Source organism: Onychomys torridus, chromosome 4 (genome assembly GCF_903995425.1).
Source record: "Onychomys torridus chromosome 4, mOncTor1.1, whole genome shotgun sequence".
Lineage (NCBI taxonomy): Eukaryota > Metazoa > Chordata > Mammalia > Rodentia > Cricetidae > Onychomys > Onychomys torridus.
The window spans coordinates 140,794,568-140,821,943 of NC_050446.1; the positions used below are offsets into that span (position 1 = coordinate 140,794,568).

Consider the following 27,376-nt stretch of genomic DNA (forward strand, 5'->3'; position numbering starts at 1 on the left):
GAAGACAGCAGTGCTCTTAACTGCTGAGCTATATCTCTCCAGTACCTATTTTTAATTCTTACCAAAAAAACTATGTATATGTGTGTATATGTTTCAGGGTGTATGCACATGTGAACAGATGCCCATGAAGGCCAGGAGAGGGTAAAGATGCCAGATCTTCTTGGAGCTGGAGTCCAAGGTGGTTATGTGCTACTCAGCATTGGCACTGGAGTCTGACCTCAGGTCCTCTGCAAACACAATATGCTCTCCTAATCCCTGAGACATCCCTCCAGCCTCTAGAGTCTCCTTTTTCTAATTCCAAACTCTTTTGTCTCAGTGAGCTCCTGATGTAATGAGTACAAAGCTGTCTGTCTGTGGGTTGCCTGCTACAGAACACTGCGTGGCTATTTTAAATGATGAAGAGATGGTTATTGCCCTCCAGTGTTTCTAGAAGTTTGGGAGTGTGTCAGCTGTGAGGGGATAATTCTGTGGCCAGAGCCCAGAGTTCGTTGAATGTGCCACCATTGGCTGTGTGTTTAGAAGCCAATGACTGGTACCCACAGGACTGCTTTGGGAACCTGCTTGTCCTCAGAGATATTGCCCTTCCTGTGAGGATTGTAAAACTTTAAGCCTACATGAAACCTTGTACAACCAACAACTTTGGACTGGAGGCAACAGAGCAGTGAACAGTTAAGGCATAGGTCCCAGAGCCAAGCCACAAAGTCCAAGCCTCAGCTGTGTGACATTGGTCAAGTCCCCGAATTTCTCAGTGCCTGTTTCATCACCTGTGAATGGGGGTCAGTCATCCTGGTTCCTGGCCCCTGATGCTCCCGTGGGGTTAAATGGCATCAAGTCCTAATAGCCCTGTACTGAATCTGCAGACTTAAGCTCTCAGAGGATGAGTCAGAAGGAAAGTGTGTGTGTGTGTTAGTTTGGGGAACCTGGGATACATCTGCCCACCCTTCTGTCCCTAGCAAGTCACAGCTGAAAACCAAGAGGAGGGAAGGAGAAACCAAAGGCACAGGCGACTGGGAACCCCGGTCATAATGGCACCAGGAGTTAGGCCGTGACGATCTTCTATAATGTGATCCCTGTTGGCTTTGAATTTATTATTTCTGGATCCAGACCCTTCCTGTGCATTGAGCAGTGATGGGGAAACAGGCAAGAGGGATGAGCCAAGGTGAGTGCAGAAGGAAGCCACTAAAAGCTGAATCCAAGTCCCTATCCTCACCCCCACTCCTCTGCGGGGTCCTCAGTATGTCAGATCCAGGCAGATAGAGCTTCACTGCCAATGTCCAAAGCACACTCAAGGACAGAGGAAATTCTGGGCCCCAGGAGGGTCCTTCATGGAGACACCCCAAATGCAGGGAAAGTGAAATGTTTTATTGAAAGCACAAGATCTCAGTCCCCATGCTGTCCTGAGCATGGCATTGTTGGCCAATGGGCAGTGGCTGGATCCTTTCCCAGGGTGGAGGCAGGAGGGGAGGAGGGTGGGAGAGTTGGGGGGAGACCTGTGGTGAAGACTGAAGGGACCTGGAACCAGGACAGTGTCCAGGCGATCCTCTTTGGAGCTGGTTCTGACTTCTTCTCACAGTATCTGCTTCTGTCACTCATGTGCTCAGCACCAGAAGGTCCTTCAGGGCAGAAGAGATAACCAGGTGAGCAGAGGGGGCACCAGCTGCATCTCATGGGATGAACAGTCGGTCAGCCTGTGGACCACCTGTGTGGACCTTATCTTGCCCTGAACAGAGGATCTTGGGCAAAGTAGGGGACACTTCACATTTTGTCCCTCATATTTTTCATCCAAATCAGAGAAGTGGGTCTCTGTATAACTTAAAGGATGTTATACAACAAAATAAATAGTTCATAGATTGTAACCTAACAAAATGCCCATTGTGAGTCTGTCTTAATACTGATAGTTGAATGAACACATAAATAATGAGAGTTGAGGGACAGCTTTTCTTACATAAGAATTCTGGTTAATAAGCATAAAGGGAATTACACATGCAGCAAACTGAAACAGACAACCCATGGCAATAATTATTGCTGACAGAAATCAAAGTGAGTGGAGATGCAATAGGAAGCTGGACATGTGGGTATCTGTGAATTCCCCCACAAGGTGTGTGTGAGTGTCACAATCCACCCACAAGGTGTGTGTGTGCCTGTCAGAGTGACAGAGGGTGGCTTCACACTGAGGAAGCCTAGCAGGAGCCAGGTAGTAACAACCAGGGAGACTGTCCAGGAGAAGCCAAGTGGATATACAGTGTCCTGAGAGGTGATGGTGGGAGAGACCACCCCAGCCTCATCACAAGGCCGTGTCTGCTCTGTCAAAGCTGAGGGCCCCCCCACAAACAGAAAATGCCACAGTTGTAAGGCCAAGGAAATGTGAGGCTGCATGAGATGGCAGAACGCAAAGGAGACCAGACAAGACAACACAATCTGGGACACTCCAGAGCAGATCCTGAGCAGCACAGAGGACATGTGGGTGGGCTGGTGGAGCCATGCACTGGCACTCACTGCTTGGCTTTGGGTGGCAAGCTCTAGTTATATAAGAAGCTAACACAAGGGGAAGCTGGGAAATAGCATGCTGGAACAATCTAGTCTCACTCTCTTTTCAAATTTTCCTGTAAATTTAAAATAATATCAAAACAAAAAGATAAAATAAATGCCTAGCTTTGTGTAAAAACGACAAGAAAAAACATCACAAGAGGCTGCAAGCCCAGGTCCAGAGCTGACCTTACCTTCAAACTTTCCACATGTGTTTACACCTCCTTACAGTACTGTGCTATTTCCTAATTATTCTGGATAAATTCAAATCATATAGTTTAATTTAGAGATCAACACAATTCCCTTACTGGGATCTGAAGGAGAACTAAAACACAAGTCATTAATATAAAATAATAGGTCTTTTGATGTGGAAATAATTTTTCAGGAAGGAAAAACTCATTGCTACTTTTTCATAAAAGCCTGGAGGGTAGGGACAGGCCCATAGAGGGGCAGTGTTTGGAGTCACCGCATATTATTTCCCCTTAAACTCCAGCAGAGTAACTTTGGGTAAGTAGCCTGCCCTGTTGATATTCATTCCTCCAAGTGTGTGAACTGTCCACCATGACCACTGCCACCACTGTATAGGTCCAAAAGTCAGCTGAATACTTTGCTGGGCCTGGGGCTGGGCTGTGACTGAACTCATGATCTGGTACATGGGACACATGCCCAGAAAATGGTGAAATGATGACAGGGAGACCAAATCCATGTCGGCCCTGTTCCTGTGTCGCAGCCCCTTGGTTACACTAGCCATTCTGCTAATGTGGAGTCACGTGATTTCTCCCTCAAACACCACGAGATGGGAACTGCTGTTCCCCATTGACTGACAAAGAAACAGGTTCAGATATTGCCAGTCCTGTAGACACTCAAAGGATGGGGCCAGGGCAGGCACCCCTGGGGATAGTTCCAGACATACACTGTCTGTCCAAGGTCACTATCATCTCCCTAATCTACTCTCCAGATGTGGAGGGAGTGTTGCTCCCCAGGCCAAGATCCAGTCACAATGTGTGTGTGTGCTTTGCACACCCAGAGCAGTGCAACTACATGAAGCATTCTGCAAGGCATAATTCCCCATGTGGAAGAAAGGGTCATTCAGTCCTTTCTGGGAGTATGTTCTGAGGATATAAACTCTGAGCTTAGGGTCTCAGATGTCCCTCCTGCAGCATTACACTGGTGGCGCTGGTAATGACAGACAGTTCCAGAAGGCCTACTGCATGCCAAGGGCTGTGCAAATCCCTTCCACATGAATCTCATTTTATTCTAAAAGTAGCCTGGTGACTAGTGACTCTGACCAGAGAGTGAAAACCAGAGAGGTTGTGTAACCTTCCCAAGGCAGAGGTTAGAGCCAGGCAGAGGTCCTCATTTAAGCCCAGTGCCCTGTGGATCGGAGCCATGACTGAAGTAGAAATTCTAGAAAGATCAGAATGAATGCCAGCAAGTATCTGATGGGATGACTTCTGGCTTGAATGTCCACCTAAGAGATACACAGACTGAACCATGCCTATACTTCCCACACACTGCATGCTGAGCATACATGTCTTTTATAATGAAAACAAAGCCCCTGAATTTGAACTTCAGGGCACCTGCCATCAGCAATTAGCCAATTACTTCATGAGTGTGGATCTCTGCTAGGCTGGGGTAGTCAGGTTGGAGCTAAGATTGAGCTTGCTTCCAGCCTCTGGTAGTGTGAGCACAGAGTAGGTGTTCAGTGAACTCAGTCACACTTCAACTTGGCATAGCTGCCGCTGCTTGGAGCCTCAGCTTTCCCAGCTGGAAAAGGGGGGCAGCAGGCACAGAAGTCTTCAGCTTTGTACCATGTTCTCTCACTTTGGTCCTGTGCTTTGAAAGGGAAAAACTCGAGTTGTCCCAACACACACACACACACACACACACACGCACACGCACACACACACACACACACACACACACACACACACACACACACACACACATTTTCTCTCAAAGTGGGCAAAGTTGATGGCAAGAGCCGAAAGCAAAACTGCCTTCATCTCTCCTTACCTCCAACACGTCAATGTCGGCGTTGCTGAAGTCAATGTTCAGGATTTTGGGCAGAGGGACTCCAGAACCCAGTAGAGCTGTAACAGGGGTGGGGGAGTCAAGTCAGGTATGGTCTATGTGGCCAAGAGGTGGCAGCCTGGCCAAAAGCAACCAGCATTTGCAAGACCATAGCTGCCTTTTCTGCCTCTCAAGCTTTGTCCTTGAGGTTCCTGCCCAGAAACCCAGGCTGGCCTCAGACTTGCTATGTAGCAGAGGTTGATTTGAACTTCTGATCCTCCTGCCTCTATCTCCAAGCACTGGAATTATAGGCATGCACTACCATGGCCACTTTATGGTGCTGGGGACTGAACACAGGACTTCATGAATACTAGGAAAGCACTCTATCAACTGAGCCACATCCCAGCCCCTCCCTGGTGGGTTCTGTGCCTCCCCTGAGACTGTTCCCAAGTCTTGTCATCTACAGTGCCTCCTAGACCTTAGGCCAGTAACTCCAGGCAGCTGCTACTTCTGCCCCATTCCTGACTTCTGCCATTAGAGAAACCAGAACGCATTAATTCTGCTTTTCTGTACTTGTCACACTTAACCCATATCAGTTCCTGAGGGACTATGTCCTTAGCATAAGAGAGCAGGAAAAAATATTTGCTGAGTGAAGAAACAGAATGATACATGTGGGTCCCCAACATGTGAGTCACCATGGAGTTTGGTTTGGTTTAAGATGTCAGAAGTGAAAAAGAAGGAAGAGGCTGGGATGACTCAGCCTGAGAAGGGGCTTGCTGGACAAACCTGGTGATATGAGTTCAATCAGAACCCATATAAAGGAAAAGAGAGAGAACCAACTCCACACAGTTGTCTCCACATATGCACTGTGGCACACACACACACACACACACACACACACACACACACACACACACACACATACACACCTCCTCCCATTATCATCATTATCATCATCATCAGAAATGAAACTTTAAAAACAAAGTCAGAGGCTATATAGATTTGCTGGTTAATGTTCTAGAAAGAAGAAAGGGAAAGAGGAAGGTGGAAGAAAGTGTAGTTAGCTTTCCTGAGGCCACTAGAACTTGAAGCTGGGGATGTGTGGTGCCTGACCTACACGGGTAACTACACTGTTTCCCAGTGTCCTTTGGCCACAGAATACTTTTAAGATTCTATTGTTTTGTGGACCTACTTTGGGAAGTGTATATCTAGTCAAATCTCTCACTTTTGAAGGGGATAGATTGTATTTGAACTTTCTAAGCCAAAAGGATTTTCCTCAAGGATACCATGGTGGTTTGAAAGAAAATGGCCCCAAAGGGAGTGGTACTGTTAGGAGGTGTGTCCTTGTTGGAGTGGGTGTGGTCTCATTGAAGAAGTGTGTCACTGTGGAGGTGGGCTTTGAGGTCTCATATATGCTCAAAATACCTACCTCACAGTGTTTTAGACTACTTTTTGTTGCCTGCAAGATGTGAGACCCTTGGCTACAGCTACAGCACCATGTCTGCCTACACTCTGCCATGTCCCACCATGATGATACTGGATTGGACCTCTGAACTGTAAGCAAGCCACCCCAATTAAATATTTTCCTTTATAAGAGTTGCTGTGGTCATGGTGTCTCTTCACAGCAATGAAAATTCTAACTAAAACAGAAGTTGGTATCAGGGACTGGGGTATTGTGATAAGCCTGACCATATTTTTGTTTGGAGGAATTTAGACTTTGGTATTTTGGGTTAGGAAAGCAATGACGTGCTTTAAGCACTGCTTAATGGACCATACCAGTAGGAGCATGGAAGACAGAAGTGCTAAATGTTATTTGAACTGTTGGGGGCTCACTCAAGAGGCTTCAGAGAAGAATATTACATGTGCCCTAGAGATCAACTTGTGATATTTTGGTGAAAGAATATAGCTACTTTTTGCCCTTGTCTTAAGAGTCTACCTAAGGCTAAAGTGAAGAGTTTTGGACTAATTCTGTTGGCAAAGGAAATCTCAAAACAGCCTAGTATAGACCCTGTCATGTGGTTATTAGAATTAACTCTAATGAAGATTTATAATGAAAAGGAGCAAACTGAGCAAATATAAGTACAAAATGTTCAGACTGAGAAAAGGGACCACCAGGAAATAGAATGGAGCTAAATCCTGTGAGGAAGTGTGTCACTGTGGAGGCAGGCTTTGAGGTCTCACACATGCTCAAGATACTGCCCAGTGTTTTAAACTGCTTCTCGTTGCCTGCAAGATGTAGGACTCTCACCTAGAGCTGCAGCACCGTGTCTGCCTGTCCTCTGCCATGTCCCATCATGCTGGTAATGGACTGAACCTCTGAACTGTCAGCTATGAAGTTAAATGTTTTCCTTTTTAAGACTTGCTGTTGTCATGGTGTCTCTTCACAACAATAGAAACCCTAACTAAGACAGATACCAAGCCAGGTCAAGAGCCTCTGGGGATACTTTACTCTATCCCTGCTGGATTTTTGTGGCACTTAAGGAGTCAGGAGGAACTTGAGGGTGTAAAAAACAAGAGAAAGAGAAAGAAAAGGAAATACTAAATATTTGGATGCTTAGATGACTTATCTCTGGGTGAAGCCTTCTAAAATTTATTCTGTGGTTCATAAAATTTACAGTTTTTATAGGAATCAAATAAATGAAGCCATCAGCCAAACATAAAGCAGATGTGGAAGCTGGGAACCATGCTGTTCCCTGTCAACAGAAATGTGGGCATTTGTTACTTGCTACATAAAGATAAATGTTAAAGTGAGCATGGTGGCATACAACTGTAATCCCAACATGTAAGAAGCCGAGGCAGGAGGATTGAATCTTGCTTGGGTGAGATCCTGTCTCAAAACAATCTAAGAATAATTCTTATTAACTTGTAAGCTTGAAGAGCATTTGCCTTCAGAAACTTATTCTATTTAATGAAGTCCTCAGAAATGGCACTGTACAATATAACTGTACACTCAATGTACCAAATAAGCCAGTCACTAGGTCCCTGACTCACATGCCCCAGAGAGGCTTGGATACCCACTCTTACCATTCATCGCTGGCATAAAAGCTAGGTCAAAGATCTTCTCAACCAGCATTTCCAAGATGAACACCTGAGGAAAAAGAACTGAGCTCAGACAGGCATGCAGCCAGCAATGACAGATCCTAGAGGACCTGGGGGACCTGGAGTCTAATGTGTAGGCCTAGTGCTGCTTGAGAGAACTCCAGAGACCCCAGATGGCAGCCCCTTGGTACCTTTGGTACACCTGATCACAGTACAGAAAGATGAGGATCAAGACTGCTAAGAGGCAAGTGGGAAAGGAGGCTTGGCCCTTCCCCCAGGAGGCTAAGGAGCCATAGCTAGCCTGCACATCCCAGCTCAGCCTCTAGGGGCCTGTGGAAAGGCTCTGTACCCCTCTGACCTTGAACTTCCTCAAATGTGCAGTAGATCCACCTGCAAGGACTCTGGGGATTATGTGGGAACCCTGTCACCTGCCTGGCCTTCAGCCATTAGTCACATAGGCCCCTGTGTCCATGAACCCTTGATTCTGAGGACTCCATCAATGTGCTTCAAAATGTTGGAAAACAGAATTACATCTACTCTGAGGCAAGAAGATTGCCATGAGTTCAAGGTAAGCCTTGGCTAGTAATATAAGACTGTCTCAACAACAAAAAAGAAAATTTATTTTTAATATGCACTAAATGTGTTTGAATTCATTCTTCTCATCATGATTCTCCAAGCAATGTAGATAATAATTAGTCACATATCACATCATCTAGATCAGATGGAAAGTTCGCAGAAAGATTGGATGGCCGCATGGAAACACTGCACCATTCATACACAGGGCATGAGCATCCTGGGGGCCCTGGAGCTGATCCCTCACTGCCCTTGGCTGCTCTAGGCTTCAGGTTCCCTGTCTGCAAACAGGAGTAGATGTGGACAATCCCTACTACATTATTGAAAATCAGAGCAAGTGAGGTGTGTAAACACACGCCACAGGACTCGGCACAAGCTGTGTGGTCACCCCTCCATGACTCTGCTACAAGTCACAGAAGTCTCTAAGTTTACAGTCCTTATTTAAAAGGGCAGTTTCCTAACTGCCACAAGAATGCTGCAAGAACCAATCGAGAAAAGCTCTGCAAGTTGGAAAAGGCTCATTTGCAGCTGTTGGCGTGCCTGGGGACTCTGCATTCCCATTATGCTCATGGTGTGGTACTCCTCCCCACCAGGAGTCGAGAGATGTCTGTTCTAGGTGGAGCTACACCCAGGCATCTGTGAAGATGGGGAGCGTTTCTCTGCCTAGCATTGAGCTGGTGACATTGATGTCACTGGTGACAGGGTTTGGGGGTGGAGAAAGCTGGAGAAGCTCAAAAACAAGGGACGGGATGATGGGTCTGCCTTTCTTATCATGTGCAGAAGAAACCCACCCAAGCCTGGCCAAAGCCAGTTATTTTGAGAGAGACTTGGGGGAGGGGCACCCTTAGGAAGCCTTAGTTAGGGAACCCAGGAGTAAAAAAAAAGCAATGTTGCTGGGAATCAGTCCTAACTCTGAATACCTCAGATTCATGGACCCTTAAAGGCAGCTCTCTAGGACCCAAAATTTAGAAGAGAAATGAATCCAAACCTATTTCTTTTCTGTAGGAGAAAATGGAGTCTCAGAATGTGTGGGTAATGTTCACAGTCACACATGGGTCAGCCCACAAATGTCAAGAGGAGAGAGGGACCCCAAGCACCTGGTTGCCCTGGGTCCTCCTTGTTCTGAAGAAAAGGGAGTTGGGTGAGGCCCTGGGTGTCAACTAAAATGAGCAGTGCCATTGGCAACAAGCAGGAGCTGTGAGTTCACACCTCGCCCCTTTCTCCATCCAGCCTCAGTCTCCCTCCATGAGAAGGGGTGACAGTGCAGTGCCAGCCCCCTGTGATGCCCACAACCAAGCTGGGCTCAGCTAGGTTCAGAAGACATGACCCCCTCAAAAGATCTTTTCTGATGCCTAAACCCGAAGTTTTTACTTACATCGAAGTTGCCCACATTTGAAGTTCTGAGGTTGAGGCTGGTCCTGCAGTGAAAGAAAGTAGCTCATTAAAAACAGCAATGGCCCAGGACTCATGACCACTGTCAGAAGCCTCCACGAGCACGCATGGGAAGACTCTCATCCTGTCAGGAATGATTACAGCAATTCACTCTCCTATACTGAGCACTGTGAACGTTTCAGACACCAGCCTAACAGCAGTAAGCCTGAAATTACAGCTTTGTCACAGACTGGCTATGCAATCTTAAGGACTTCACCTCTCTGTGCCTCAGTTTCCTCACTGTGAGAGTAGAGGTCTGCCAGGACTAGATGGGGGGAGGGTCCCTATGAAGTAGTTGGCACCATGTGCGTTATGTAGCCAGTGCCCTATGTGGATACCCACTGACTCTATCTCACTTAATCCTCCTTGCACCTCCATGCTGCTGGTTCTCTTGGCTCAGCCACAAAGCTAGGGAGGGGTAGCAGGATTCACCCTGAGCTCGTGCAATCCACGCCTGTGTTAAACTGGGAAGGGAGGCTTGGGTGTGAGCTCACACTCCACAACAAAGGGGTCTCTGTCTCACTGCACCCCACAGCCCTGCCTTAAGGGGACTCAGACTCTCCCCAGAGGCAGAGGAAAGAAGACTTTCCTGGCTGGACATCATGAGGTCCATACCCAGCCCGCTCCTCCCCACTCCACCCAAATGCCTTCTCACTGCAAAGTGTCCATGTCACTCTCCCCACAGAGAAGCCCAACTCTCCTCTCCAGAAGTCCTGGCTCTCCCATGGCTGTTCTTCTCACCAGACCTGGCTGGCCATCCCTGAACCATCCTGGGTGACCTGCTAGCACCACCTGTGAGTGTCTGGACTTCCTAAACACTGATTGTCAAAAGGAAAACTCACCCTGACCTAAGTGTGTGCTGAGGGTCCAAAGTGGGAACTCTTTAATCTTGAAATGGATGTGACAGTAACCCTTATTTCTGCAGAATTTGGTCAAGGTTAAATAGAGAAACTTCCCGAACCTTCCTCAGTCCTGCACCAGAGGCACCCAATGGATGGCAGCCTTTTGTCATGAATCTTATGAAGTAGAGGCTGTTGTCCTTATCTTCAGATGGGAAGCCTGGGGCTCAGAGAAGTCATCTGGCTGACATCACACAGTCAGTCAGTGATCACATCAGGATCTAAATGGTATTGCTGGACTCTAGACACAGTGCTCACCGTTCAGGACAGTGGGCACTGGACCTGCACTGGCTCCTGGCTCTACTCTGTGTAGCATTGAGCTAGCACATGCACCTCTCTGAACCCTAGTTTCTCGTCTCTAAAACAGGAGAATGAGGACCCTGATATCATGGGCCTTTAGGAAGGCCACAATATGTGGACTAAGGACTAAGAGCAATTTATTGCCACCAGCACTGTGGTGAGCCCTGAGGCACTTCTTGGCACAACAGGTGTTTTAGGCTCTATTTCTGCCTTTGGCCCATAGTGGTCTCAGCAGACAGGCTACGGTCACCTCTGTAGCCCCTTGAATTTAGTCAGCCCTCACAGCCACACAGGAGACCTCGACCCCAAGCCTGGTGGCCTTGCGTGAAGCAGCACCGCCAGCCTCAGTACAGAAGACACTCTCTGAGGAGCAGAAGCCCATGGCCACAGACTCTCTTACTTGTCCAGCTTGGCGTCAATCATGAGCTTGTCCCCCTCCACGGAAAATGAGGCCAAGAGGTCTGTGTCCTGGAGGGAGAGGAGGAGTATAAGCATCCTTGTGCTCATGCAGGCTGCTGCAGGCCGGGTGCTCACAGTGTTCAGAGCCCACTGGTGCCCCATTCACCTGCAGGCCAGATGCTCACAGTGTTCAGAGCCCACTGGTGCCCCATTCACCTGAGCATGGTGAGTCACTCCTTGGCCAAAAGGCCTGGCCTCCTCATAAGCACGAGACTACTAAGAGTACCCCAAAAGCTATGGCTTGCATTCAGGAGTCAGCAAGCACCCAGTACTGTTTCCACTTACGTCTCTGTACTGGCTGAGTGAACATTTCTCAGAGACATGCCCAAGACTTACACTGTGGGTGTTAACAGATACCCTCAAGATCCCTTCAGGAGAGGACTTGCAGCCTATTGAATTTGCTGGGAATGAGTCACTGAAGATGCAATTGGACAATATCCCTGCCAATCATAATCGCCCTGCCCCATAAGAGAGGCATAAAATGTCTAGTCTCCCCAGCCGGGCAGTGGTGGCACACGCCTTTAATCCCAGCACTTGGGAGGCAGAGGCAGGCTGATCTCTGTGAGTTCGAGCGAGATCCAGGAAAGGCACAAAGCTACACAGAGAAACCCTGTCTTGAAAAAAAAAAAAAAAAAAAAAAAGTCTTGTCTCCCCTCCCCAGCAAAAGTTGTCATAGGAAAATTTTTATTGTCCCCATAGCCTTCCCCTAATAAATAAAATAAAACAGCCTTCTGAAAATTAAAGTCTGCCTCCAACAAACTGAGGGAGCAGTGTTGGTAAGACATTAGTGGGGAAGACCTAGGGCCCCGGTGAGAGGCAGGGGTCTAAGCTGGCACAGGAAGCCATCCTGAGGAAGCAGTGTTTGTGCTGAGGACTGAAGGGTGTGTAGGGTTTGAGCAGATGAAAAGGGGTGGGAGAGTCATCCAGGCTATAGAAAGGGGGCACCTGCAAAGGTCCTGAGGCATGAAAGAGGGAAGTATTATATAACAGAAGTCTGAGCAACACGGAGATGAGAGGATTCGGAGGCTGAGGTAGAGTGATCTGGGCCAGGCCAGGCCGGACTGTGGGCCCAGGAAGCCAGGACTACAATCTCAGTGGTGTACCACTATGGCAGAGGGATTAGCTTGCTCACAAGGTAGGTAGAGCCCTTGTTCCCATTTCCAGATAAATGGCATCCAGATCAAATGGCCCCTCACTCCCTGTCCACTCCTTCCTCAGCCAAGGCAACCACCTTTCAGCCTAAAAGTAGCTCATTGGTCCCCAACCCTGGGAACAACCACTGTGAAGACACAGCAGATGGCACCAGAGCCCTGAGGGCCTGTCTGAAGCCTCCTTGGGAGGGAGTGGCCTCAGCACACATTCCTTTGCAAAATGGTGGCTCAGCAGCTACTATGTGTTGAGCCTGTGCCAGCCTCTGGGGACCTGACAGTGAGTGGGATCGATCTCTGCCCAGCAATAAACTTGCAAATTTATTTTGTAACATCAGGTTAAGGCTTCAAGCCTGGGAGACACAGTATGGGAGGGTTGTATTTCAGATGAGTGGTATGAAAAGAGAGGGGCTATGCCTAAGATGAGGAGTGTGAGAGACTCCTCTGAGAAGGTGGTATTTGGACAGAAACCTAGTGTAAGCAAGTGAATGAGCCATGCAGACATCAAGGAACAGCCCAAGCAAAGGCCTGTGGTTAGACTATGCCCGACTTTTCTGAAGAGTATTGTGGAGCCAAAACATGACCAAGAGGAGACCTTGCAGTACTTCAGGATGGGGGCAGTCATTTTTAGGAGATTTCTTTCTTCCAGAGGGTTAAGGAAAGCAGGAGAGAAGGATGGTTTTCATTTTTAGAAGACTCCTTGAGAAGTCTTTTGTAGTATGGCAAGGTGACAGGGGTTCACAAGATTTATCATACTTCAAAATAGATGGAGAAGAGAATGTTCAGTTTTTAAAATGCAAAGAAGTAAGTGTGTGAGGAAGATGATAGGGGTGTGAGGTAGGTAATGGGTGTGTGGGGTGATGGATGTGTGGGGTGATGGGTGTGTGGGGTGATGGATGTGTGGGGTGATGGGTGTGTGGGGTGATGGGTGTGTGGGGTGATGGATGGATGTAGTGATGGGTGTGTGGGGTGATGGGTGTGTGGGGTGATGCATGTGTGAGCTGATGGGTGTATGAGGTGATAGATGTATGAGATGATGTATGTATGTGTGATGATGATGGGTGTGTGAGGAGATGAGTGTGAGCTGATGGGTGTGTGAGCTAATGTGTGTGTGTGTCTGTGTCTGTGTGTGAGCTGATGGGTGTGTGAGATGATGTATGTATGTGTGATGATGATGGGTGTGTGAGGAGATGAGTGTGAGCTGATGGGTGTGTGAGCTAATGTGTGTGTGTCTGTGTGTGAGCTGATGGGTGTGTGAGATGATGTGTGTATGAGAGATGATGGGTGTGTAAGATGATGATGATGATGATGATGATGATGTGTGTGTGTGTGTGTGTGTGTGTGTGTGTGTGTGATGGGTGTATCAGCTGATGCCTATGTGAATAGATGAGTGTGCTGATGACCCTGGTTTTGTTACTGAAAACAATATATGTACATTGAAACATCTTATGTCCTATAAATATATCCCGTTATCAGGTAACAATTAAAATAAAGAGGGCTCTCTGCTGTGAAATAATTGTGGAGACCAGGGACTCTCTTCCTTGGCATCATGCAGAAGGTATAACACACAGTAGGGCCCAGAGTGCATTGTCTATGTGGTCTGTCTGAACACTGACAGCTACACTTTCATGATGTCCCCAAAACTGCTCTAAGCACCTTACTAAGGGCCAGCTGCCACTCCTCAAGGAGAAGGAAAAGGTCAGGTTCAGAGACAGAGAGCCTCTAACCCAAAGTCACACAGCCAGAGTGGTAATGGCTGGATGGGAGCCAACTCCCCTAGCCCCAAAGCTGGACAGCTCCTTAGTGAGGACCGTGGGGATGTGAAGAGGATGGAGCCTGCAGAGACTTTAGACCTCAGACACATACCACATCGATGAGGCAGATGGTGGTCTCTACATCATTGGGCTGGGAGACCACAACCTCAGAGGTGGCAAACACCTTCACCAGCGCCTTGTCCTTCTGCAGTGTCACAGATGGGGGATTGGGCACCTGGATCCTGATGGTGAGTGGGCGGGATTCGGGGTACTGCTGGAACACCTGTGGGCAGCATCAGATGGGTGGGCAGGGTCACCAGGAGTGGACTTTTGTCAGTCAACCTCCAAACAGAGTGGAACACATACACCCATCACCTCACACACCTATCACCCCACACACCCATCACCCCACACACCCATCAGCTCAGACTCCATCACAGGAGGCTTACACACTCCAGGAAAAAGCATGGACCCACTGTGGAGGCTGCCTGCCCTCTCTGATCCCCTCACATAGGACCACCATACTAACTACATGTGACAAGACAGAGCCTCAAGCTCAATGCCAGACACATGGAGATGCTCAGGAAATGGCTCAGATCCAAGTGAGGTCTCCTGAAGCCCTGAGCCAGGGGCTGAGCAACAGTCAAAATTTTGTTAATTCAACCACTCAAACTCTGGGACTAGAGGAGAAAGTAAAGGCCAGTGGCAGCTGTTACAGCACACAGTCTGTGGCCAATGAGGGGGCCCAGGGCCCTTTGCACCCTTCCAGGATTTGAAGGTAGCCCCAAGCCATCTCAAGGTAGAGTTCACCAGCAAGGACTGGCTAGGTCCCCTGAGAACCCCAATGCTCGCACTAGAATCTGTTTCTGTGAATCAGATCCCCAAAGCTAACTTGCTGAAAAGATTGGTTTATCACAGTTACTAAATGCTAAGCTAATTCCAGAGAAAACCCTTTCCTAAATGTGGAAAGCAGGCTCCAGACACTGCACAAACCCTTGGTCACTTTCAGAGGGAGAGGGAAGTAACTGTTTTTCAAGCAGAATTTGCCCACGGGTCGGATGAGGGAGATTAGGCCTAAGAAGACAGGTCTTGGTCTTGACTGGGCTGATATCTTCTGTAGGAACTCTTGGTCCATGAACAAACTCAGTAAATTCAGCCATTTAATTCACCCTGCAAACCCGCCTTCAAGGGCATGAACAATTAGTCAGGCGTTTGACCAACTGGCTTTTCACGGAGATTTTCAGGATCATTACCCCAAAACAGGCAGTGTCTCTGAGAGATTAGCAACACCTCCTTCAGAGAGGCCCTAAGGCAGTTGGAACTGTGTCCCTAGATAAGCAGGGCCCCAGGAGGCCACCAGAGCCTGGGTCAAGCTGCTCTCTGTGGCTCTAGCCACTTGCCACTTTGTCTAGCCTCAACTCTGTGACCATCTTGAGTCACTTAAAGCTCTGTGTCCTTGAAGATGGGCTGATCTCTCTGTGCCTGTTGCCCAACTGAGAACAGGAGTCTGTCTCCCAGTGAAAGAAGGGAATCCGGAACAATCTCAGGAGCTGTCCAGGGGCAATGAGCACAGGAAGTGTTCCAGTATCAGAGGTCCCTGGGGGAGCTGCAGAAGCTGAGGACTAAGGGAGCGTCTGCTATTCAAATGCCCACCACACGAGGGCAGTAGTGATCACTTGCTGAGCTTTGTTCCCAATCTCTCCTCACTCTGATCTAGAAGGGGCATATGGAAAGAGAAGGAAAGGTACAGAGGTTGTAAGGAGTATCTTCCACCCGGTGTGGCACTTCCTACCCATCGGGTTCTTTAATGCCAGGGAATAGTCCAAGAACTAGAGTTGGGAATTGAGAGGCATTTGTTATACTTTTACATGGTCGCTTGAAAGGGATTCTGTAAGTAACAGCAAGAACAGCTGTTAACATCTGCCATGCCAAACGCCCACTCTGGGCCTTAGTTTCCAGATGAGAAAACAAGCCTGGACAGATGGTATCATTGGCAGGGGTAACATGCGGGATATGCTGGGTCATGCCCTGCTCTGAACTCCTACCAACTCCCTTTTCAGCTGCCACAAGAATGTGTGTGCCCTCACTGGATATCCCTCTAGACAATCTGGACAAGCCTGTCTCTACAAATGAGGAGAATAAACTCAGAAACGCTAAGACTGTGTCCAAAGTCACACAGAGGAGAGATCACTTGCCTGGAATATGCAAAGCCCTGAGTTCAAACTGCAATACTATATATACCCATCCAAGGAGTAGCACAGCCAGGAAAAGACTGTGCAGGCTAGTCTACCACCAGGGCTCAGAATCTGTCATTCTCACCCTGTATGTGTTCTCTCATAAGTATCTGGCCTCCACACCTATCCTGAACTCCAGGGAACCAGGTTAGAAACCTGCCCAAATGCGAAGTCAAGGTTGTTCCCTGTTTCTTGGTTAACACTGTCTGCAGAGAGCTCTGACCATGACTTCTGTGGTCTCTTAACCAAAAGGGCACCGCTTAAAACTGCAGAGCACTAACTATATACTCCAGTGACATGGAAGCATTCCCCTCAAGACATAAAAGAAGCTAGAGACAAAGACACCTTAGGATCACTTACTTACCTTGGGTATCAAGGCCCCCAGTGTGGATGTGGTGAGTGGAGGGAGCTCTTCAAACTGTGGGACAAGGACAAGGTCATGTGAGTCCTGGGGTGATGGGGACAGGCAGATACTGTAACACAGTTCTTAGATTCCACTGCACAGTAAAACAAACAGATCCCCTAGAAAAGCACACAATCTGAGAGTACACTCCAGAGTGGCCATTGTGTAGCCCACACTGCAGTTGCATGGCTAAATGGATGGGAGCAGCCACTTAGGCTTTCTCTCTACAAATATGGCTTGATGTAGTGAAGGCAAGCCCAAATCTATTGTCGCCAGTGGAATTCTTTAGAAAATCTTTGCCAAGTCCATGTGCACCACTTAGTGTCTACTTGACCTCACTGTTATTCCCTTCATGTCTCTTATTCACTTCCTAAAATGTCAGATGCTAAACAATGAAAATGAGTGCCTCCTGTCAGAGAGAGTGTGTGGGGAGGGAGAGAGGGAGAGGGAGAGAAAGAGGGAGATGGAGATGGAGAGAGAGAGAGAGAGAGAGAGAGAGAGAGAGAGCACTGAACCAAGGCAACAGATAAAACAGCCATTACCTTTTTGCATAGGTGCACTGCTGTCAGGGCACATTAGTCACATGTTCAAACGGGACCTTAAACACTGAAAACAAAGAGTGCCACCTGCACTGGACCTAAATGGCCACCTTCTTCTAAGCAGAATTGCAGATTTTCAAGATTTTGGGAAAAAATGTTTCAAGTATCCCATTCTTAGGAAAAGCAACAAAACTTATGGATTATAATGACATGTCTCAAAACCTCAAATTTTCCAACATATTGGAGGATGGATGGATAGACTGACAGAATGGATAGGTATCTGGGTGGATGATGGATGGGTAGATTGAAAGACGGATAATGAATGGATGGGTTCAGAGATGGATAAATGGATACATAGAGAGATAATGGGTGGTTACCTGGATGGATAATAGATGAATGAGTGGATTGGCTGGTGGATAGATGACTGAATGGGTGTGTGAATGGTCGGATGGGAAGTGCATGGACAAATGGTGAATGGAGAAGCAGATGGACAGATGAGTGGGTGGGTGAGTGGATGGGTAGTTCATGAGAAAGGTATCTGGATGGATAGAAATAAATCGCATGCGGCAAAATATGATCTGGTAAACAGGGTGAGGCACATATGATTGAGACTGCACCATTCTACAGCTGTTCTGAACGTGAGAAATCTCTGAAAGGAGTTGGGAAAGTGGCTCCTGAGCACTGCTCTGGGGTGTTAGTGTTTTGTTTTCATGTCTCTTGATTACTGGTGTGTGCATGTTGACCAACTGAGAGGATTCTAAATATTCATATTAGTGTTACAGTGGATATGCTATGCCTTACATAAAGTACTGAAATAAATCACACCAAAAAGGGAACAACTGCCTCTTCCTGGGACCAGAAGCAGCTTACTGCTGTGCCTATGAAGCTTGAGAGGCTCTGATGGACAGATAATGGATGATAGGTGGGTGGGTGGGTAAAGGATGGATGGATGGATGGATGGATGGATGGATGGATGGATGGGTCACCATCTTTGGACTTAACTGGAGTACAGCGTAAAGGACAGGGCCATCCCCAGTCCTCCCTCTGAAGCATGGGCTAGGAAGACCCCAGACCAAGCACTTCCTGCCCTGCTGGGCTGACTCACCATGCCATCAGTGATGTCGATGTCCAACGCGCCTTGCTTCTGCAGCATGGTCAGCACAGAACCCAGGAAATTGGCTGAGATGGCCAGCTGGGAGTTGGTGTTGTCACCCATAGGAGGGAGTTCTGGCATCTGTGGCCTGGGCATCACAGCTGGCCGCCCCAGGGGATAGTCAATGAGGTCACCTCCTGCCTCCCCAACTAAAGTCTGAGGAGCATAGAAAAGGGGAGGGAAGAAGAAGAGGCTGGAGTCTGGAAGGAGGTGCCTGGGCAGCCCTTCCTGATTGTACCCATGATTCTGAGCTACTCTTGTGGGCAGCTCTTCCTCTACTTGAAAGGGAAGGGGGTCGTGGCAGCTCCTGCTTTATAATCCATTGCAACTACAATTATCACAGACAGTCGTGAGGCACACACATACACTATGGCACAGATCCCATGTCTCAGCCCATCACAGTAAGTCAATGTATGCATGCATCTGTACCTGCACCGTCCACACTGGCCCATCCGTCTCCAAAGAGGATGCCCTGTGCAGTGCTCCAGGTCTTCTCTGTACTCAGAGACCAGCTGCTCTGCCCTCACCTTCCTCCTGCACCTCAGCCACCAGGGACCAGCCACCCTCCCGCTCCTTGCCACCCCTGTCTTCCCCTACTCATCTGCTGTTGCTTTCCTCTCACTGGGCAGGACTTAGCTCAAGGGTTACCTCCTCTTAGAAGCCCTCACTGACTTTGCTAGTGCGTCCTAGTCTCTGTTTTAGGTACTGTCATGGTGCTGGGTCTGTAATTGACTGTTTGCTTAAATGAGTCTCATGGCTTCTCCTATGATAGACCAGAAAGTCCCTTAAAAAGAGGCTCTGTCCTGTTCCCTGCTGTGCTTTCAACACAGGACCCAGGCCTGGCAGCATGCCTCTCCAGTGGACATGTGTGTCCATGCACATGTTACAGTGCAGCCACATAACATGGGCTGCATCTCTGTGCTGAAGTCTCAGGGGAGCACCATAGCCACATGATCCAGGGATGGCCTGCCTGCACAGGGACTGTGCACAGTGAATGCCAGATCCAGGCGGTGCTGGAGGAGTTGTTCACCCAGCTCACAAGATCCAATCTCCCAACTTGACCTCCAGTGAAGTCATGCTCCCCAGGTCAGCACTGGCCACCATGGGAGTGTTTATACTACAGAAAGCAACAAACGATGCCAAACAGAACTTTTGAAAAATCATTAAGAGCAGGTTGTTAACTGCAGACGAACATGCTCATGGCCAGCAGACCATTGTTTATCCAGGGTCCAGCAGCAGCTGCAGACACTAGCAGCTGGATGCCTAGGTTCAGAATCCAGGCGTGCAATCACTAGCTCTCTGACCTTGAGAAAATGGAGCCACCTTTCTGTGCCAGTAAACAAGTCTCACACTGTGGTTCCTATGAGACCAGACTGAGCTCATCAGCAAGAAGCACTCACTTGGGATGTGCCTGGCCTCACAGTAATCACCAAATGGTGCATAAGGATGCTTCCCGGCTCTTTAGCCCTACCCTAATCTACAAAGGGTCCTGTTCAATGTTGTTCACAGCATGTGTAAATGCTGTGTGTGTGTGTGAGTGTGTGTGTGTGTGTGTGTGTGTGTGTGTGTGTGTGTCCAGCCCATGGTAAGTCCACAACTTCAGGGAGAAGGTTTCCAGTCCATCACTTACATTGAGGTCCAACTCGAGGAATTCCCCAGTCACTAGTGGGAGGCTGGAGAAGGTGTATTGCACACTCCCAAGTATCCCCAGAGGCACCAAAGCTGTGGCAAAGGAGAGGGTCACATTACAGTCCCCTTCTCCAGACAGACCCACCTCCAATGCCCCCACGCCTATGGATGTGGTGGGAGCACAGGGTGTAGACCAAAGCCCCAGCTCGTGCTTTAGACAGAGCCAGCTCTTTTCCAACCCCAGCTCTGCCTCTTCCTTGCTGTGTGACTTCAGGCATGTCCCTGCACCTCTCTGGAACTCACTTCCTCCTTTGTAAAGCATGTTTAACATCACCTTTTAGGTTCTGTGGTAGGGTTGGGGGAGAAATCCCAATATTGATGAGCCCTATGAGCTGCAAAGCACAGTGCACCAGGAAACGCCTGCAGCTGCACAATGTCCCACTTGGTTGGATCCACATCTCCCTGACTGCTTGAGATAAACCCTTTGTCTCCTGTGCTTTTTTTCCTCATCCCAGAAAATCATCCTCAAACTGCCTAGTGTCCAGAAGACATGGGCTCCCCAGCAGAGTGGGCTCCACTGTGTGGCTGTGGGAGTCAATCAGTGAAGCATTGTGGGTACTGCCATGTGAGAGATTTTACAGCGCCCATGACACACAGCCACACAGGACTGTCTTGCTTTCAGGATGATCTCCTGGAAATCCAGGACTGGCGGTAGCATTGAATCCTGGTCCTCAGGGCCTGTTCAGTGTCTACACTGACCCCTCTTAGAGAATGAGAACTCTTTCCAATTCCACAGCTGCCAGGGCAGAGCCAGGCTTCCATCCCAGATTCTGGCTGTTGTCTACACCAGGCCTCCCAGGCCCTAAGCAGGGCAGAGCAACAGTAACAGCCCGTGTGGAAGGCCTGGTTATTCTTGTGGAACTGCTCAAGCTTGCAAGGACTGCCCATCACCTGAGGACTCCTCCCAGGGGCTGCAGTGTCCCTGGGGCTAAGTCAAGCAGGCATCAGTAGACATTGGCCACACCACAAAGAAGGAATACTTACAGTCCACGAGACCCAGTTGGTCATTGACAAGACCCAAAACCACATCCACGATGGGGCAAAGCTGTGGAGAGAGACACCATAGAGCTCAGGGGGTGTGGAAGCTGGGGGGTACTGAAGCTGGAGAGCAACATGCACCCATGACAGAAGAAGCAGGTGTTGTAGGTGGATTGACTGTTATCTGTGGGCCCTGACCTCACCACAGCCCAGGGGAGAAGGATCTCTCCTTATTTCCATCCTTAAGATGAGAAATCAATTTAGGGAGGTGATGAGACCTGTCACACAACAAGAAGTATCCCATCTTGCCATTCAACTACCCCAACCCACATGGACATGCCAACCCCCGCTCTTCCCATCCCGCTGGGCCACCTGTCTGACCCTGGAGACATAATCCCTCTCACCCATCCTTACCAAGTCAGGGAGAACGTTGGCCAGCACTCGGTTCACTAAGTTGTCCACCAGGTTGGGGAGAAGTCTACAGATGAAGGGGCAAGATGAGGACAGACTCACAGGCATGGAGGGCTCTGGGCTGTCCACCTACGCCAGTGTCTGGCTCCAGCTCTGAGCACTGAGAGCCCCTGGGACCCAGACAGTGGCACCAGCTGGAAGGCTCTCCCACATAGGCCAACAGCAAACTTATTTCCCTCTCTGCCTCCTTCTTCCTTTCCTCTCTCTCTTTCCCCGCCCCCTCCATTCTCTCCTTTCTAACATCCCTTCCCCCTCATTCCTTCCCCCCTTTCTTCCTTTCTTTTCTCACTTTTCCTTCCTTCTGTCCACAAACCAAACATGTCAGGGGTCTGTCTTACCAGTCTGGGACATCCCAGACTCATAGCTGCCCAGACCTTCCCTCCAACTGTGTGCACCTGTCATTCGACATTCTGAACGATGTGGATGTAAAAGTCTGGGAAGATCTGGGTTCTGGACGTGGAGCCTTGTTTTTTTCTGTCCCTGCCTATCCTGAAGCAACAAGAAGAAAAGCTACACGAGGCAGGGTTTGGAATTCTGGTCGCACAGTGACTCTCTCACTCCTAGAGTCCACATGACATGATGGCTGGGGTGATGGGCCAAAGCCTCAGTCAAACAAGAGAGAAAACGGATTGGGGACACTGAAGACTGAAGGTATGGACAGACGCTCTGCTCTAAGCTGCCATGAGTGTGCCTTCATCCAAGGTCTCCCAGGCCTGGGGAAACATGCTGGCCAACACAGGAATGCCTGGCAGCTCTCTAGACAAAGGATAGGGGCTTGGTCGCTTTGTAGAAAAGATAGAAAAATATCTCACATACACCCTCAGTCAGGGGTACAGTGGCTGTAACCAGATGAGAAAATTCTCCACGGGTTGTGACATTCATGGACACAGGAGCCCTCTTGGATATATTTTCATAAACTGACAACATGCCAGATTCTGTATCAACTGCTTTACATTCATTATCTCAGTTCCCAAAGACAGAGTTTACCCCATTTCACAGATTCCGAATCTACAGCTAAGAGAGCAACAGAGTTGTTCAGGGTCACACAGCAACAACGGAACTGAGATTTGAATCTGGACAGGTCTCTCCAAGGTGGGTGGATGCCCACATCCTGGGCTCAAAGGCACAGCCCTTGAATTACCACCAAGCAGATGCCAGACCACAGCCGGAGCAACAGTGTAGATGTCTAAGCAGGAGTGGGACTATCTTATTTCCTGGGATGGGTGACCGCAGTGCCCTGCAGCCCTGCCCTGTCCCTCTCCATCTCACACTCACCCCCGAAGCAGTTTGACCTTGATGCCTCCCAGGAGGGTGTCGCAACGCTCGATGACCAGCCGCGGGTAGCCTGTGCGGTCCATGGTCAGGCGAACTTTGGCCGTGATGTTTACCTCTACTGCAATATCCAGGAAGCCGATGAGGCTGGAGGAGACCAAGGGACCAAGGAGACCATGAGCCACTCTGACCACCATGTGTCTTGGGACTAGGCAGGCCTGCAAGGCACCTGTCACCTCAGGTTTCAGCACTATTTCTTCTTGACGTCATGATTAGGAGCCCCGGACAAATGCTACCCCACTGCCTCAAGGCAACCTGATAAATCTCCCTCACCCTCAGCCAATGAGAATTTTAAAGCCTGGGAACAAGGTTTGGTACAAACTCTGCTTTGTAAGGTAACCATCCTGACATTTTAGATGTGACCACACCCCACCCCAAGGAAATGACTCTGTGCTAAGACCCATCCTCCAAGGTCTACATACTGGGTAGCTAGGAAGGCACTCTGCCTATGGCTGCAGACAGCCGGAAGAGAAGCATCCTTGCTACCCTGGGCAAGTGAACTCAAGAAGACTCAGTAGCATCAGGAGACTTATCTAAGTGTTGGAACCCAAGCTACTCCCTACCTCCAGCCTCTCAGGCCCTAAATGCCACATGGGCTGCCTTTCCTGCCAAAGGGACCACAGGCTAATTTGGAGTTCAGACACTTGTGCCCCCTTCTCCTCCCACCATGATGGATGCCACAACCATGCATGATGATGATAAGAGGCAACTTGCCCAAGCTCCCCTGTCAGGGACCCCTCCTGAGTCAAGGGCACGCACCTCTTTCCGTTGATGGCCACACGGGTATACAAGCTCAGGTAGACACCCACACCAGGCAGGAGCCGTACAGACACCCGGGGAAGGGTAAGCTCCACGATACGCAGCCTGCATGTGGTCAAAAGAAGTGAGCTAGCCACTGCTGCCATCCCCTGCCTCAGAGCACCCTCCCTCACTCCTCTGTCTCTGCTTCCTACAGTCTGTTCCCCTACCACAGAGATACCTGAGATCCATGAGCAGAACATGGAGAAGTTCAAGGCAGAACTCCATGGCCCAGCATCCCACTCACTGGTGCCATCGCTTTGTACATCTGTGCCTTCCATTCCCTTTGAATCCTTTGCAAAAATACTGCTCCCTGCCAGATCCTTCCTGCACACTCCTCAGACTTCAGCCACGGTACTCAAGCATGAAGCCACCTGCCCTGAACCCCAAGCTGGTGAGTCCCTCATTCTGCACATCCTTGTTCACCAACAGCTTCTGCCAGCCCTTGTGACTGGGATTGAGTCTAGCCTCTTTCTCCAAGCCCACACACCCTACTGGCCAACAAGCTCCCTGGGACTTTGTGCCTGTCCCTAGGTCAACAGTGTCCCTCACATCATAAGAACTCAGTATATTTTTCTAAGTTAAATGACTATGGCAGGGAATCTGGGCATGGCTGGAATTATAACACATAATTATAAGGAATAACTCTAATGTACTTCATAGTGGGATTATGGCATATGGTGTAGTCTGTATGCCACACAGTTTTAAATCTTTGTTTTATTTTTTTTTTCATAAATTGAGTTACTGTGACCATTCTGCAGACCAGTAAACTGAAGCATAAAGATGAAAAGAATGCCCTAATGTCACACACAAGTAAAAGAGACAGTGCTGGGTCTAGGTTTATAGCCTCCTTCATGTGAGCACTGCAAACTGGGGACCTTGAACCTGCCAAGATGGCCAGTCCTTATATCTCCTTAGATAGCCTCAGCACATGGTCACCTGTTTGTGGCTCACCAGTCAGGAGGTAGAGCCCAGTTCCTTACCCAGTGATGCCTTGTACAGTGCTCAGGATGCCTCCTTCACCCAGCACACCAAGCACACCACCTCCTCCGAGAAGTCCTCCATCTCCAAGGAGACCACCTCCTCCAAGCAAGCCACCTTGGCCTGCCAGAATGCCTTCATTCGCCAGGATGCCTCCAGTACCCAGCAGGCCTCCAGGGCCAAGTGCCCCAGTGGCCACACCAGCTGGGATCTCTCCAGGCCGCAGCTCGCGCCGGTGGAGCCTGCTCACGGTGGACGTGTCTGCTGCAGACCTGTACCGCCCGGAGTCCCGGTGGTAGGCATAGTCCGCGTGACGGTAGTCTTCATGTCGTAGGTCCCTGAGGCTCCCGTCAGACTCCAGGATCTCCCCATAGCGATATTTGCCCCCCAGCTGAGCAGTGTTCTCATTCTTCTCAACGTGACCGTATTTGTAATTGCCACCAAGCTGTCTGCCATTGGTGTATATGGGAGGGGGCTCTCGGACATGGAAGTCGTTGTAGGGGACACCACCAACACCTCGGGGGAATTCAGCTCGTCTGTAGTCATCATAGTGGTGTCGACCACCACCCAAAAGGCCACCACTGCCCCCCAGCAAACCCCCACCACCGCTCCCTCCACCCAGCAGGCCCCCACCACCACCCAGCAGCCCCCCACCATGGCTACTACCACCACCCAGAAGCCCTCCACCACCACCCAGCAGCCCCCCACCATGGCTACTACCACCACCCAGAAGCCCTCCACCACCACCCAGCAGGCCCCCACCATGGCTACCACCACCACCCAGCAGCCCCCCACCACTGCTACCACCACCTCCCAGCAGCCCCCCACTACCACCTAGCAGCCCCCCACCACTGCCACTACTGCCACCCAACAGGCCTCCACCCAACAGGTCACCACCACCTCCTCCACTCCCACCGCCAAGCAGGCCCCCCAAGAGACCTCCTCCCCCACCACTGCTCCCTCCACTTCCACCAAGCAGCCCACCCAGGAAGGGCCCACCACCATCACCACGGGCTTTACCCATGGGCACCTCCCTCAGGGCGGAGCGGAAGGCGTCACTCTGCTGCATTGTGCCTGAGATGGCTGTGGAAAGGCACAGGTGTCGGCCAGGGGGCTCCTCTTCCCAGTTCCCAGGCACCTCCTTAAAGCATCACCCTACTTGTGAGGTCTCATCCTGCCCCCCACCCCCGCAAGGGAAAAAACAGCAATAGACCAAGAAAAACGGAGCATCACCCAGTGAGCTCGTGTCCTGGTGTTACCACTGTGCCTTTAGCTAGATTTCCACATCTTTGGGCCAGACTTCAGTGGGATTCCTTTGTATGCCTCCCTTCTGAGTATCCCTCACTTCACAGCGTGGTAAAGTCTACTTTCTCATGAATTATAAATTCCTAGGGAACAGCCTGGGCCAGAATAACAGCCTCCATTTGATGGAATGAAGCTCTCCGATTACTAGGTAAAAAGTCATCTTGAGTCCTCACTGGAGCCCTGGGCAGGGACTGGGGCCACAGCAGGTCCTCGTTTCTCAGGGTACAGAGCAAGGATTTGAGATCTGGAGGCCCCTGTGCCTGACCTTCTGTGTCCTGGGGACTACACACGTCTCCAGAAGTCATCCTATTCACCCTCCTCACACCGGCCCTCAGAGGTGGGGATGGCTCCACCCATTTTCCAGATGAGGAAACTGAGACTTAGGCTTTGAATCTCAGGAAGTCTGGCTCCAGGGCCCAAGTTCTTAACCTCTGCTGTCTACTACCTCGAAAGAATGAGCTGGTGCCTAGAAGGTGGCATCCAAGAGAAAGGGAAGCCATAGCCCAAAGGGAAGAGGTCACCCAGTCACTAACCATGGGGTCTACTGGCATGGGGAGGGTCCTCAGGTACCTCCCCTGCCCCTCCCATGCCACTCATGACCCCCATTGGGGCTGGACTCACCATTGCTCAGCACATCTTTTGTAACTCTGAGGACTGTGTTTGTGCCTTGAGGTGTACCACACACAGCTGCCACAGACAGAGCAGCCACACACCACGCAGTCCACATACTGATGTTGCTTTCCTGTTGAAACAGTGTGTGTCACCACTATGACACATCCTCTATGACACTATGACTATCCTCCCATCCATCCCTTTATCCACCCACCATTCATCCATCTGTCCGTCCACCCACCAATCCGTCTATCTACCCACCCATCTATCCTATCCATCCATCCATCCATCAATTCTCTTACCTATCCACTCACACATCCATTCATCCCTCCATCATCCATCTCTCCTCCTTGTCTTTCATCCATCCAGCTCTGGGCAGTAGGCAGAGATAAGCACCCTCTGCCTAAAAGTCATATGAGAATCCCAAAACCCAGGAAACTGGCAAAGATCACCCATTAGGACATAGTCCACTTTAAAAATTTTTTCAGGTAAAAAAATTGATCTAGTGACAAGATCACTCATTAAACAAATGATCCTAGAGCATGGAAATCTATCACCCAAGACAGAATTTAATAATTGAGCTGCGAGGGCAGGGATGGAATTTTCAAACCAAACAGCACTCTGGCAGCTAGCAGCTCTACAAAGCTCTCCAGCATCTACCATCTACTCATCCACCTACCTGCTCCTTCATCTAGTCTTCTACTCGTTCTTTGCCTCCTATCCAGGCATCCTTCCAGCA

The 27,376-nt window shown here is 49.5% G+C and overlaps 1 protein-coding gene across 1 annotated transcript; it reads right to left on the bottom strand.

Annotated features, from left to right (window-relative positions):
• Positions 1 to 1,342: 1,342 nt before the first annotated feature.
• Bpifb4 (BPI fold containing family B member 4) lies at positions 1,343 to 26,761 on the bottom strand. Its single transcript, XM_036186676.1, has 16 exons — positions 26,647 to 26,761; positions 25,741 to 25,803; positions 24,723 to 25,236; positions 23,701 to 23,805; positions 22,885 to 23,028; positions 21,553 to 21,616; positions 21,145 to 21,205; positions 20,102 to 20,193; positions 18,424 to 18,627; positions 16,741 to 16,794; positions 14,255 to 14,425; positions 11,182 to 11,249; positions 9,527 to 9,569; positions 7,564 to 7,627; positions 4,543 to 4,619; positions 1,343 to 1,613 (listed from the first exon to the last, which is right to left on the bottom strand). Exons 1-16 carry the CDS (start codon positions 26,750 to 26,752, stop codon positions 1,590 to 1,592), a joined length of 1,854 nt encoding a protein of 617 aa, XP_036042569.1. The 5' UTR covers positions 26,753 to 26,761; the 3' UTR covers positions 1,343 to 1,589.
• Between the last annotated feature and the right edge of the window lie 615 nt (positions 26,762 to 27,376).